The sequence below is a fragment of the Dermacentor albipictus genome, chromosome 1 (assembly GCF_038994185.2).
Source record: "Dermacentor albipictus isolate Rhodes 1998 colony chromosome 1, USDA_Dalb.pri_finalv2, whole genome shotgun sequence".
NCBI lineage: Eukaryota > Metazoa > Arthropoda > Arachnida > Ixodida > Ixodidae > Dermacentor > Dermacentor albipictus.
The window spans coordinates 140492747-140507413 of NC_091821.1; the positions used below are offsets into that span (position 1 = coordinate 140492747).

The 14667-nt window shown below is 48.8% G+C and overlaps 1 protein-coding gene across 1 annotated transcript in view; it reads left to right on the forward strand.

Annotated features, from left to right (window-relative positions):
* The window catches only part of LOC135900044 (uncharacterized), a 554543-nt gene that overhangs the window by 483235 nt on the left and 56641 nt on the right, over window positions 1-14667 (forward strand). The window contains exons 11-17 of the mRNA XM_065429465.1: window positions 2659-2849; window positions 3458-3615; window positions 6340-6499; window positions 7309-7452; window positions 8999-9260; window positions 9466-9678; window positions 12138-12427. Coding sequence (XP_065285537.1) covers window positions 2659-2849; window positions 3458-3615; window positions 6340-6499; window positions 7309-7452; window positions 8999-9260; window positions 9466-9678; window positions 12138-12427 — 1418 coding nt within the window. The remainder of the gene's footprint in view (window positions 1-2658; window positions 2850-3457; window positions 3616-6339; window positions 6500-7308; window positions 7453-8998; window positions 9261-9465; window positions 9679-12137; window positions 12428-14667) is intronic.

Consider the following 14667-nt stretch of genomic DNA (forward strand, 5'->3'; position numbering starts at 1 on the left):
TGGCCTTTAAGCTATACGCAAACTCCGGATAGCCCTCGCTATCTTTCTTGCCTGTGCTCCTAAACCTTTGCCGAAAAGCTTCGGCTGAAAGGCGGTATTTCTTCAGGAGACTAGCCTTAACTTTCGCATAATCATATGCATCCTGCACACTTAGTCTGGCGATTACTTCCGCCGCCTCACACGGCAACATAGACAGCAACCGCTGTGGCCATGTACTCGGGCCGAAGTTCATCTTCTCGCAAGTCCTTTCAAAATTGCTTAGGAACAAGCCTATGTCGGTCCCGACCTCAAATGGCTTTAATAGCCTGTCCATGCGGTATGATTCTGCCTCACTTGATCGACCCAGAGCGCCTTCACTTCCTTGAGGCAACTCCAAACGTTTGCTTTCAAGTTCAAGTTGCATTTTCCTTAACTGAAACTCGCGGTTTTCTCTGTCCCGTTCTTCTCTTTCTTTTTCCCGTTTCTCTCTCTTTTTGAGAAGTTCCAATCCCATTTCAATATCTTGCTCACTGGCCTGATTGGAAATTAGCTCCAATAATTCCGATTTGAGCATTTCCTTGCGTACATCTAGGCCCAGTTCCTCACCAACAATCAACAACTCGTCTCTCAGCAGTGTCCTTAACTCCATGACTGCTGCTTTACTGCCTTGATTCTGCTCTCTAAATCTAGCTAGGAAAACACAACCTAGCTAACACACAACAATCTAGCTTCCCTACTGTTCTAAACAGAACAACCACAAAATGAAGCCTAGAGAGTCAAAGCAAAAACCAAGCACTCACCACAGATACAGCACCATGTCGCAAAGTCCATCTCACCGCTGTCAGCCAGTTGTCAGGATTGGGGGCTCAATCCCTTCGTCCGTGGTCCTTTGCCAAGATTGGAGTACGGCATGAATTCGAAGGTAGCTGGCCCATGCCGTCGTCCAACTTATTTACGCTGAGATCGTTGATGAAGTGAAGAACTGCTTCTCATCGAGAACGAGGAAAAAGGGGTTTATTTACAGAAATTAACTCAGTCTAACATGACTGCTTGAGAAAAAGAGTATTAGTCCAACAGGACTGCATGAGAGAAGTGAACCAGTCTAACATGACTGCTCAGGAGAAGTGCGTCCAACAATCGCACAACCACAGTTTTTATACACTCGATCCGCTGGTCCTACGACGCGGCGGCTGTTCGTTTACACACCACCAACTCGCAGCTGCTCTGAAGACCAGTTTACAGACACAAAGGCACACACATTCCGAAGCCCAAGCGACCGCGTTGAAGGTGGTGCCGTTCCGGAAAATCGACGCCGCTCGAGGGACGCTCGTTGTTTTGCAACATGCGGAACCGTGAGAGCGCAAAAATAAGACTTTCCCGCGGTAGCTTCTTCAGGCGTGTCGGATCAGCGCCGCGTTGAGGAACTCTGGAATCATTGTCCACACACCAAACTCGTCTTGTCACAATGTCGAAGCGGGCTGGAGGAAGGCGGCGGATTCCAGTGCAAAGGTCGCTTCTTTGTTCGCCTTGCAGCTGCAGCGGCGGAGAGCGGGAGGTGCGCGTCTTGCACCCCTTGTCGTAATCGGGTGGCAAGGTGACAATCTTGTTGTGCAACCCGCCGTTCTTTACAGTATACCCTCCGCTGGGGAGTGCTTTCCAGCGGGCGTAAACGCTGCTCCGTAAAACCGCTGGCCGTCTCAGCGTGGTGCGCATGCGCAGTCGCGTCTCCGCTCGCCCGCTCCGCTCCGCTGGCCGTAAACCCGCTGGGCTAAAACTCTCTTATATCTTGGCCTTTAGAACGCAGGCGAGAGCTTGCGCCGGCAAGGAACGCGCTCATAAAGCAGGCCTTCGAAGCGAGAGCGAGGGTGGCGTGGAGTCGCGGCGATGCCCTCTCCCCTCACGCGATACCGCAGCAGCAGGTGTTCCCTTTCGCCCGCTCTGCTCCGTCGAGGCCCGAGCCAGCAAGCGCGAGCCAGCAAATGCAAGCAAGCGTCGCAGCCAATGGGAAATTAGGAGCCGTTTCGCTGCTGCTACAGGCGCCGCCGACTTTTTTGCTCGACGGGTCTTTTGACACTTTCGCATCAATGTACGTACTTTGTTAGAAAAACTGACCCGCCGTGATTGCTTAGTGGTTTTGGCGTTGCGCTGCTAAACACGAGGTGGCAGGATTAGATCCCGGCCGCGGCGGCCGCATTTCGATGTGGGCGAAGTGCAAAAACGCCCGTGTGCTGTGCATTCGGTACACGTTTAAGAAATCTGTGGTCGAAAGTAATCCGGAGTCCCCCAATACGGTGTGCCTCATAATCATGTCGGGGCTTTGGTACGTAACACTCCAGAATATAATTTAAATAGAATTTAGAAAAGCTGCAGGGCAATGCCAATTCATGATACTAAACCGAAAGCTAAGGTTGAAACCGTTAGCATCTTCTTCAGCTATTCGTGCTGGCAAGGTATTTGCTGCTGTTGTCTCCTTACTCTAAAGTCGGAAAACGCTTTACTAAACCAACAGTATTGACCCCCTACTCCGTTCGTTTTTGCGTCGCAGAGTGCCTCTGTTTGAAAGTGAAGCCTGGGCCAATTGGCGTATATGAAAAGCAGAAAAGTTTATTTATGTTATTATATATACGAAAAGGGATAGGTGCATGGGCTGTCTACATCATCTCTCCAAACCTTGCGCAGGTGCGAATACGACTACGTTGAAATTGATGAACCCGATGAGGAACGCAGTAGCGGCCGCCTTTGCGGCGACTGGAGCGGAAGGGTGAAACTGCTGCGTCAGTACAGCCATGGCCGACGCCTTCGAGTTCATTTCGTCTCCGACTTCTCGCACGCCTTCAAAGGCTTCAAAGCAGAAGCTGTTCTCAGGCCAGGTACGGTCCCTGTATTTTCGCGTTTCTTGCACAGGATGTATACTTTGGTGCTCGTAGAAAAAAAGGTTGATTTGAACTCACGTCACGTAATCGAAAAGTGTAGCGTTTATAATGGCGTTGAGAATTGGTTATTGTCACAGCGCCCGTACTGTAGTGTTACAAATCAGTTTGCTAATTTGTTCTGCTTGTTCGCACGGGAATGCGCTGGTATTTGCTAACAGTGACAAAAAGAGAAGCCTATGTAATTCCGAAGAGGTTTTGCTGGCAACTACAAACAATATCTGACCTCCTGCAGGGAAAATCTGCAGGCTGACCGCGCCAGAAGTTAGAAAAGTTATCCGCTCATCCTTTTTGTTCAGAACCAGTTAGCCAAATTTCACAATCTTATTTACAAAGAGGCCCGTTTTCATGACAGCGATGGTACAAATAAATATGCGAGGCTTGGGAGAGACTTATTTTTATCTGGGGGGATGAACTGCATCATATGAGCAACTGACAGTGAAATGATGCGTCACCATTCAAGCAGAAGTTGCCCACATGCAGGTCGCATGCCTTCAAAGGTTTGTTTCGGCTCACGAGTAATTGGAGGCGCCCTTTTTTTCCCACAGAGGTGGTGCCGACGCAGCTGTGCGATGCGCGCCAGTTCCAGCGCTTCGCTGACCACTGCTACCTGACGGCCAGTTTCCCTGAAGTGTCCTGGGCCACAGCGCAGCGCGTCTGCAGCGAGTCGCAGGCCACGCTGGCCGCCGTCCGCACGGCGGCGCAGGTAAGCCCTTGTCTTGCCTCGTCCAGCCAAGCAGGAGTCAAGAGAGCTCGGATGACACCGTGTATCTCGTTGAGCTTCAGGCGAAATTCCGCGAACGGGCTTCTCCGAACACTTCAGGGGCGCCTTAACGCAAAAGTATTCCAAACTTTTCTATTCCAATTCTGCAACCAGCCCTCCGCGATTGTTAAAAACTTTTGGGCCACCCCCACTTCACTTGACTGTCCCGCGACGTCACGAAAACCGCGATAGCTCCCCATCTGATATGACGTGTACGCACTGATCATGCATATTTGACCGAACAAGTGAAAAATAGTTATTTCTGATTCGACGTCCTTTCACCCTTGGCCCTCGCTGTTGGTCAACAGTTTTTGGGCTGGACCCACTTCACCTGCGACGCCACGCGACGTCATAAAACCGCAAAAACTCACCGCGTCAAAGTGACGTGCACGCTTTAAAGGTGCATTAATATGCCGAAAAAAACTGAATTTCCTTCTGAATAGCCGCAGGCTGCCCCGTTACGCAAGGAATAATAGATGGCTGCCGCCGATCACTCCGACACTGGCTACTTGCCCCTTCCGCATAGCGTGAGTTTATTTGCGTGTAATAAAACTTTTTGCGTGGCCGTGTAGCGTTTTCGAGAAATTTTGGCATGTTTACGACCTTGTCCTGCCAACTATTCTTTGCAGAGGATCCGTTTTAGCGTCATTCTTAAGCTTCCGTTGCATGCCGCCGCGATTGTTGGCGAGCCACCGTAAGCTAAGTAAGAGAAAGCGGACCAATCGCGGACGCCGGCACTATCCTCTTCATCTGGTTATCGATATTCAGTGCAGTGGCTCGGCCCCATCGAATCCCTCTCTACTTGAGCATGCTCTTCGCCTCTTGTAAGCCAATTAGATAAAACAAGCCGCTCAGTGCAGGCAATGTTATTCGTTTTTCAAGCAAACAAAAGTGACCTCCTATGAACGAGGAGAGCATTTGATTGGTTTGTTGAGAGGACCCTGCAGGTGACCGCCCGATGCTTGCGTCGGCGGTTACACAAATTTGACGTCAGGAGATTGGAATAAAAACATATTGGAATAGTTTTACGTTTTACCGCCCCAGGTGACACAACAACAAGGCGTACACATTTACGTCTTGTTTCAATGTGCGAGAGGCGTTTGCGAAGTGTGGAGACGGCCGTAAAGTTGCATCCTTACCACCTCACCACCATCCCAGGCTTAGTTTTACGGCGAATACCAGTTATAAGTGAAAAAGTGGGTCGGCAGGGTTCGTCACGCCTTAGTTCTGGCGCGGCTCAGACATAAAAAAAAGGATATATTGCCCCGCCTGAGATTGAAGCAACAATAGTGCGTTTCCGAGCCGGCTTTCCCGACCACTACAGACAACTTGCATTGGGTGCTGAGAAACGCCGTCAGCTCTCTGTCGTGCTCATTGCTTGCCCCGCGCCAAACCGCGCGAGCGCAGCGTTGATCGAGACGTGGTGTCTGCGACGTTGGCGCACCTGCAGTGCGGCGCGCTCTTCCTTCGCTCTACCGGCATCCGCATAGCACTGCACGCGCTTTATGCGAAAATACTTGGTTCAAGAAGCCAAATGCACAAAAAGAGGAAGGAAAAATGCGCCAGGATCAGAGTCGAACTTAGTAAGGTTCATCTTTTGGAGAGTTCGCTAGGATGGCGTGTCCTTGCATGTCCTGCTTGTTAATATAGTGCTGTGGTGCTACGGACAGGGCACATCTGCTTCTACATTCAAGGAGTGTGTTTCTTCAGATTTAGGCCAGCCTCTTAGCGTTGCCCAGGGACTTAAGGAGTTATTCCTGTTGCACTACTGTATTCTTAATGTTTTCCAGAATTGCCTGGCAGTTCTTCTCAAAATCAGGTGGGATGTTCTAAAAGTATCCCGGAGTCAACTGCTTGTGAAAGTTGTTCCCAATAATTGAGCTATGAAGTCAAATAGTCAATCGATTCTGGCAATTTTCACTCAGCTTTTAGGCGTGCTTTGGAGATCTGTGTTTTGTTTAGGCTAGGTGGGTTAGGGTTTGCCATAAACATTAGACCTCAAGCAAGGTGCCCAAGCTTACCGCCAGATATAGGGCCTGATTCGAACCTCAGTGTTCTGCAGGAGTTTGTTGCAGAACCACGGTGAGAGCTCAACCTTGGTGCTACTAGAGTTACTGTATATGGCTTCCGTTGTAGGGAGCCATATGCTAGCTACTAGCAGCTCATTGAGGCGGTAAAATCCTCATGCCAGCCGACGTGAAACAGATTACAGCTGGTAGTGCCCATGTTTCGCCGGGAGCACTGGGCGATCGCTTAATTGTTACGACTGGTTCGAATAATCGAGGTTGCAAAAGTTCAGGGGCCGGATTCACAAAGCTTTTCGTTCGTAAGCGTTGCTTAAGCTAGGTGGTTTAGGGTTTCCTTTAAACATTAGGCCTCAAGCAGGGTGTATATGTTTGCCGTTTGTAAGTGTTCTTTGCCATTGGCCGGCCGCCTACATTAATAGTACAGCGTCAAGATTGTCTGGAATTTTTTCAAACGAAGAATTCAAGCGTAGGATCCTTTTGTGAATACAGACCTAGCTTTGTGGAACAAGTTCTGCTTATGCCACTGCTGTCCTTGCACATTTACAGCCATTTAAGTCACATCAGCATGTTTTGCCTCGGCTTTAAGCAGCCACTGACGACGATGTTGGCGGTCCACGCAATTTTATCCTCGTCCGTTTAGGAGGCGCACCTGAGGGCACTCGTGGCTGCCACCGACGGCTCCGGCTCCGGCGCCTGGTACTGGCTGGGCGGCCGCAAAGTGGGCCAACGGGCAGACGCTGGCTCCTGGGTGGACGAGGCGAGTGCCGAGAACGCCGCAGACACCACCGAAGAGCCGCCCGGTAAGATACGTGACCCGTGAAAGATGCTCTCTCTTCAGATATATTTGTTTTGTATCTCTTTTCACACCACATCGGGCGCTTTAGGACACGAGTACATTCATTTAAGTGCATTGTCTTGTGCTCATTTGACCGATACGCGGAAACGTATGTCATTTGCTCTGGGCGGTTATCGGTACACCCCCTTTTGTTTGCGTTTGAGCTCAGTCAACGAAATCTCAACTTTTGTTCGCCCTACGTTGAGAGTACAGTGCGAGCTTTCCTTCAAAATGTAGTCAAAGTAAAGACCGCTTGTAAGTGGTAGTTTTTTTTATTTGTCCATCAATGTAGATATTTGGGCTTGTTGGTGTAACATTTTGCAGTTTTTCTTGTAGAGCAACAAGCACAAGGATATAGAAGAGAAAACAGCGCCTGCGTGTGTGTCTATTTTCTCTTCTACGTCCTTGTGCTTCTTGCGCTACAAGAAAAACTGCAAAATTGTTCGTTTAGTCGTCCCGATTGTTTCCCACTGCGTTGTATGAATGCTATTTAGCTAATACATGCTGACACATATAAGTACGTACGAGAATGGGAACAGAAAGTCGAGACTAACCCAGATTGCCACCTGTATGGAGAAGAGACACGTGCATAAGTTTTATTGGCTGCTTTCCCTCGACAGTGTGGCCTAGCCCCTCTGATAACTCGCCGCCCGTCTTCAAGCACAAGGCAAATGTCGTCATTGCACCGCTTTCGGCGATATTTCTGCGTGACCAAAGCGCCAGTAATGTGCCTTCGAGAGGACGCACGTGATTCCATTTCCCGATGCCCTCCAGGGGAAACGACCAGCTCTGGGACCAAGGGGACGCCTCTGTGCCTGGCGTTGCAGTGGCGGCCCCAGCAGAACGGGAGCGACCTGCACTGGGCCTGGAAGCCGTGCGACCATTCCGGCCGATACATCTGCCAGAAGAAAGCCTTCAGTGAGTGCGCGCTGTCTTAGATCGATGCTCATCGGTACTCGCGCTCGTGTGTGCGCGCTGAACTGATGCATCCCATGCGAGGCGGCCCGGTCGATAGCAGTCAGGCGGTACTTAAATGTTTTCCAATCGTGCAGCAGCCAACAGAATGGCGCCCTTAGGGGGCGATGGCGTGGAGGGCGCTTTATAGAGGCGCCTGCGTGAACTTGTGCGTTCTATTCCTGTTTGCAGTATAGCATTCTCCAGTAGATGGGTCCAACCGATTTATAACCGACTGCTTTCTTTAAGCGCTTCAGTTACTCTACTTTATCATTGTCAGAACAGGTGGACTTAGTCGCGAAAATCGTCAATACTAGCTTCAACACAATCGGTGCTACTGTCGTGCGCGCTCTGAAAGAAAGGTAAATTTTCACCCAGCGAGTTTCATACCAAACGACCTCGTTTTAGTTCTGGATCACGGAAATACCTTGGGCTGGGCTGAATTCAGAAAGCTGTTCGTTCGTAACTGTTGTTTCATAGTGGGCGGCCGCCTTCGCTAATAATATGAGCGATACAGGCGAGAATCGGCTTTAGCGTAAAACTTCTTTGTCTCAATACATTGCGTTTAGTAAGAAAGGAAGAAGTTTAGAAACCACATCACGAAAATGTAAGTCCTTGGTTGTTTTTCTGTACCAACAAACGCTTGAAAGATGACATGCTACGGCTCTTTGACTGCACATGACCACAAAATACATGCTCACTACTGGGAACGTCCAGGAAATGCGCAAGCCAATAAGTGGTTTGTGCCATTACCCCGACTTAAACCAAAAGTGACTGCACCCAAAAAGTCTGCGGGTGAGTCAGACTGTAATGCCTGAATGACTAACGGTGAAGCAACGTTGTCTAAGGCATGCAGACGACATCATCCCGCCCAACTAACGTGGATGCTTCGAAGCAATTTATTTTTGTTCTCGCACATCGGACATATGCCTCGTACATCACGTGAATGGAACCGCCTTCCCGCAGATATCGTCGACATAACTGATAACCAGCATTTTCGTTCTGCACTAGCTAACATTGTATAACAGGAAGAGTATAATACTCGTTCTGTAATATGCATTGTATCCATTTTTGTATTTTTGTTTTGTAGCCACTCCTCGGCCCTGAGGGTTGAATAAATAAAATGAAATAATGTCTCTTCATTGTAATACTCTCTGACATATTTTCTCTGTCATATACTTTGATGTGTCGCGATGTTCGCCGCATATTGATGCCCCAAATTTTCTTTTTTGAAAGGTAGAGAGGCTGGAGGAAAACGATACCAGTGGATCTAGGCTCCTAAATGAGAACTGTTCATGTAACCTTTGATGAATGATCTACCTCTTGGGTCATGTGGCCGCTCCTTGCCGAAATATATTTATCACTGGTTCAACACTCACTCGGCACGTCCGTGCTGCATTCCTAAGTGCAGCTCGGCTGTGTTGAGCCCCTCGCATGCAGTGCACCTTCCATCGGGCGAGGTGCAGTCACCACAGACACACGACAGCGCGCTGTTCTTCCCCCGCTGCAGCGCTGCCTCAGGATTTGAACTTGACGCGCACGGAACCGTCGGGCACGCTCACGTCGCTGCACCACCCGGCGCACTACCTGAATGACCTGCACTACTCAGTGTCCATCGTGGGGCCACCTGGCTCGCGGGTACTGCTCTCCTTCTCTCGTTTGGACCTCGAGTGGCAGGCTGACTGTCTATACGACTACATCGAGATCGAGAGCCCGCACAGCCAGGTTGATCCCGTGCGCATCTGCGGACAGCACGAGGCCGACCTCGACAGGTGAGCCGGCGAGTCCAGTGGCAGCTGGATAAATTGCGAACTTTCATACTCCACGAGAACCGAGGAACTGCCGGGTATTTTTCGAGTAAAAGGAAAAAAAAGCACTGTGCCTGTGCCTTCGGCGAACATTTTTCAAAGCTTTTTTTCAGGCAGCACTCGGTATGCTCTCATTGAATAGAGAAATCTTGCCGTTGCACTTGTGCAGGTTCGACCACTTCTCGGAGTCCAATGAGCTGCGACTGACTTTCCACTCGGACTACTCGGTTACAGCCACGGGCTTCGCAGCTAGCTGGACGACGGTTGATATGGCATCGCTGTGCCACGACCCGCCATCTACTCTCACTGCGTACAAGGACCGGCCGCAGTCGCTTATCTCGCCGCATTACCCGCACTTCTACCCCAACAGCATGCACTGCAGGTGAGCAAGGCGGATGCGCGAAGCCGTCCTTGTTGTAGCAGCCAGCTAGGTGTTTATCGTCAATTTTACAATTACAAAGCTGGAAGAACGCATGTGGCGTTTGCTTCTTAACGGCATATTGCGGCAACGGATGGTATGGTTGGAAGCATGCAGTCAGCAGCGCTAGTTAGCGGTGGCGACATGGTAGCACACATGGGTGACAGCGTCATCAACAATGGGTCAGACGCGTGTGGCGGCAAATACGTGTTCGTGCCGTACGGGCAGGTAATAGGGATGACCGAATTAGTGTCTATAGACATTTGGCGGCGCAGCTGACGGATGCATTTGCGGATTGACTTTTTATGTATAAAACGAGTAGAAGGGCGAACTACTTAATGTTTACCTTCTCACGAAGGCAGTCATTGTCAAAAACCGAGTTGTCTCTATTTGGAAACGCTTCTTGGTAAGGAGGAGGAGGAGACAAAGGAGAGGAAAGACAGGGAGGTTAGCCAGTGTAAGTACCGGCTGGCTACCCTGTGCTGGGGAAAGGGGTAAAGGGAATAAAAGGAGAAAGAAGAAGAAGCGGAAAAAAAAGAAAAAAAAATTCACACAGTAACGCGAAACTACGCTCTACAACGTTCAAAGGCGGTCGCACAATTCGCGTGTCCTTAAAAACTTCAACAAAGCCCTTAAGGCCTTGAGTGCCGAAGCCCGTCTAGACCAATGTCCTAGAGCTTTTTCCTCTGTAAAGGGGCGATTGTCCAGTTTTGCGAGAGCGGTCACAAGCACTGTTCTTCGCACTGCGTAATGGGGACAGTCACAAAGGAGGTGTTCAATCGTCTCCTCGCAGCCGCAGGTGTCACAAGTAGGGCTGTCGGCCATTCCAATGCGGAATGAATATGAGTTCGTGAATGCCACGCCGAGCCACAGGCGGCACAGAAGTGTTGCTTCCGCTCGTGGCAACGCTGGTAGTAGGCGGAGTTGCAGACGTGGATCCAATTTGTGGAGACGTGCGTTCATGAATTCACTGGTGTTCCAGAGATTCTGTGTAAGCTCGCGGGCGAGGGAGCGAAGACTTGTGGCTGCATCTGTTCTTGACAGCGGTATGGGTATAATCTGGGCGCCATCATGAGCCGACCGGGCAGCGTCATACGCACTGTCATTTCCTGAAATTCCACAGTGACCCGGTATCCACTGGTAGATGATGCCTGCAGCACTGTGTGTACTGCAGGCGTGAAGTTTGACGGTAAAGTTCCATGGTTGGCGGCAATAATCTTGCTAAACGCCGAACGAGGTCGAGCGGCAGGAAGGGAGGCGAGATGATGCGATGGAAGTCGGGCGAAGTGCCTGATATGCATTCTTAAGGTGTCGACTTGAAGATACGTGTTGATGGGGTGGTCATGCGCGATGGCTATTGTTGCTGCCGTGGACGCACATCTGGGAAGACCAAGGCAAACTTGGTAAGGCACACTCACTGCGACTGCGGGCTTGTGCACCTGCAATGCAAGAATGGACAAAATAGCATCTGCGTTTATTTTATTTTTTTCGTGTTTTAATTTCGTCGGCCTCTCCGACGGTCTGTAATTGAAGGATGTGTGCTTGAGGGGGTGTGCGCCCGTGCATAATATTTTCTTCTCTGCTCAATTTCCTGCACCATCTTTTTTTTTCCCTTTTGCATAGTTTAAGGCAGGGGACCGGGTTAACTTGTCTTCGTCAGGGACCAAGTCCCCTTGTGAAAATGTTGGCTCCAGGTTGAGGCTTCCCGTATTCGCCCGCTGCCGATTGCTTCATTTCCATCTTTCTGTGAACCCCCAGTCTTAAGTGACAAGGGCTTACGCGATCTATCGTGGGCCTGGTCAGGAGACAGATTGTGTTCTTTTTCCTCTCTTTGTAGGCATTTCTTGAATTTTCTGAATAACAAAGACACAATCTAAATGCGAAAGGCAGCAGGAAATGACAAAGTATCTTTCGAAAAATAGAATGTTTCTTCGATGTGCGTGGGGCCATAATATTCGTCTCTGATGTTCACGACAGCATAATCTAACAAGCGCATTGGTTTAGCTAATCAAAAACCTATATTACACAAGTTCTCGAGGTAGGCGTAGATTCACGAAAACAACCTAATTCCGCATTACGGATTGGTTTTCTTAGTAGCGCTATGCTATTATCACTTCATCTATAGCAACCTTTCACTTCATTAAAATAGTCATTATTTAACGCATTAAAGACATGTTCCTGAGTCCTTTTGAAAAACAGACTTTACGTTATTGTGTAGTTCGTTTTCTCTTCACTCACCGTTTCTTTACGCCTTAATTTTTTTACATGCTTTACATTATTCCACATTCGCTCGCTCCAAGAGCGGCATCGATTTAGGTGGCAAGAAACACGCCTGTTCCTTGCTATCTGTGTCTTGTCTGCCTTTCTTTTACACCACCGCACACTTCAAGCGTTCCGTTACAGTGGCGAATTTTCTGTACCAGGTACGTGATAAAGTCCGAGGCGCCCAGCCTGCCGGTTTTGGTGACGGTGGAGGACCTGGACGTAGGCGTGCGGGAAGCCTCGGGTCACTGCCTGGGCGACCGGCTCAGCGTGAGGCTCAGCGCCACCACGGCCATAGGGAGCCCAGCCACAATCAGCCTGTGCGGCGGCGACCTGAGCGTGCAGCGTGGCTTCCAGCTGCTCTCGTATGGCGACACGCTCAAGCTGACTCTCGAGGCCCAGCAGCACAGGACGCGGAGGCACCGAGGGTTCAACGTCACTTACCACGCGCGTGAGTGGCAGGCAGCAGCATATGGTCGCGCCTAGACCGTCCTCTACGACAAAAAAAAAATTCTAAGGCAGTAAAAAGTGGACTGTGCGCGTCTGCAACCAAAGCGGGAAACAGAACCTTGGTCGTAACATCGCTAATAAAATCTAATCGCAGTAAGCAAGACATGCGCCCTCTTTCGTGATGTAAAATAGGCAAGGCAAGCGTAATGTTCTGTAACACAATTCATTGTACAGGAAGCCCTCATTCGCGTCGTATGCTTGCGCCGCTACCGCTTGCGTTTTCTTAGGTGGTCTGTAAAAATAGTAGAACTAAGGGGCTACATATTTAATTAAGTACCATACGAAGAAGAAAATTAACAGACACTGCCGACAAGGAATTTGTAAGTGAGGACTGCCGTAACGCGATGTCGCTCCCGCTGCTTTTTAGCACTGTTTTTCAAACATACTGAAAGCGCGCCGACTTGCCGGGATTTTTTAAGCTCTCTTGGACGGTTTAGGTTTCATTATTCATATACAGCCTGAGGGGAGAATTTATTTCTCATGGATATTAATGAGGTGTTCTCAATGCACAGGTGAATTTCAGCGCTTTTGAATAACCTCGCGGGAAAAAGAAAACAAAAAAACATAGAAAACCCAGGACCCACTTGTTTGGACGTCCACATTGAGCCTGTTTCGATTAATGAAAGCTTAATTCGCACACTGTTATCGTACCTGTACACGTAAGGAGATAGGGCGTTCGAGTAAATCGACAGTTTTAGAATTGCGTTTGCAAGGGAACGTAAACTCATTACATACGTAAAGGAATAGCGTTATCGTTACTCTCATGCTCCATACGTTATTGTTTTCTTGTCAATTACGTACGACAGGTTGATGTAGGTTATATAATGAGTTTAATGCAGATAACGTTTTCGTATGCTAGGAAATAGCGTTGTCAAACATGGCGGTAGCCTGATGATTCAGTGAAATTGTCTTAATTACTACGCTCTCGCTATCGTTGATCGCCAGTAACTATTGAAATGAGCATTCCCTCTTCCATAAACTCCCCTACAACGGTAGTTATGAGCGCATAGCCCATCGAGACATTGAGATCGTTCGGCAATCCTGTCGTCCATATCGGCCTGACGAGACGCGTCGGCACCGAAACGACAGGATGGCTGCTAATGTATTGTCTTGGCTTGGACATGTTTGGCACCATGCACCAAACGGTGCCCCTTTTTCTTACCGTCTTCTTTATACGCTTGCATTTCCCATAAGTGAAACTAAATGTCTTCAACGGACGCGCTTCGTAGCGAAGGGCTTGCGCTTAGCGTATGTAAGGCGCCAAATGCGTTTCTTAAATTTATACATTACTTACCCAAATTAGCGTACCCAAAGTTAGCGGAGGCTATCGGCTCTGTCGCGTAAGGCCCCAAGCAGAGATCCCGCTGTGCGTTGTTCGTTAACACTGGCGCTATTCTTGGGGTCACTTCAGTCTGCGATTTCGAAAGCTTTATAATCAGTGACTTTCCTCTTATTTCTTCAGACTTGATGATAAAAGACAAGTTGCCGTCCAGCGTATCCAGGTGCTCGGATCGAGAGCCACTTACTGTCAGCCAAACGATGACAGATTACACTCGTGATCTTTTAGAACATCATTTTTGTTCTTTCCACTTAGCGACTACCAGCGAAATATACACTGGGTGCCTCAATTAACACTAGCCATGCTTTTAAGAAAAACCGGCTCAATATACGATTGTGAGACCTACGATGTTCGGTCATCAGTCCTTTTCCGTAACCAGAATCATTATTGTGTACTAATTACCTGGCTGATTAGAAAAGCTTCACCAAACAGCTTCTCTAAATTTTTCAATGTCTATGCACTGCGTAAATATTTTTTTTTTTTTCGCAGCGCACGAAACATGAAAAGCGCCGCGCCCCATGCGCAGCTACAACAATGGTGCCAAAAGTAATGTTAAGTAGCGAAATCCTTTCATTGCCCGACTCGCCAGCCACCTTGTGTGCGCGTGCGTGTATATATATATATATATATATATATATATATATATATATATATATATATATATATATATATATATATATATATATATACATATACATATACATATATGTGTGTGTGTGTGTGTGTGTGTGTGTGTGTGTGTGTGTGTGTGTGTGTGTGTGTGTGTGTGTGTGTGTGTGTGTGTGTTGTTCACGCTCAGGTCACGGTAAAATAGTTTCCAGCCCGTGTTTTTTTTTTCCCTT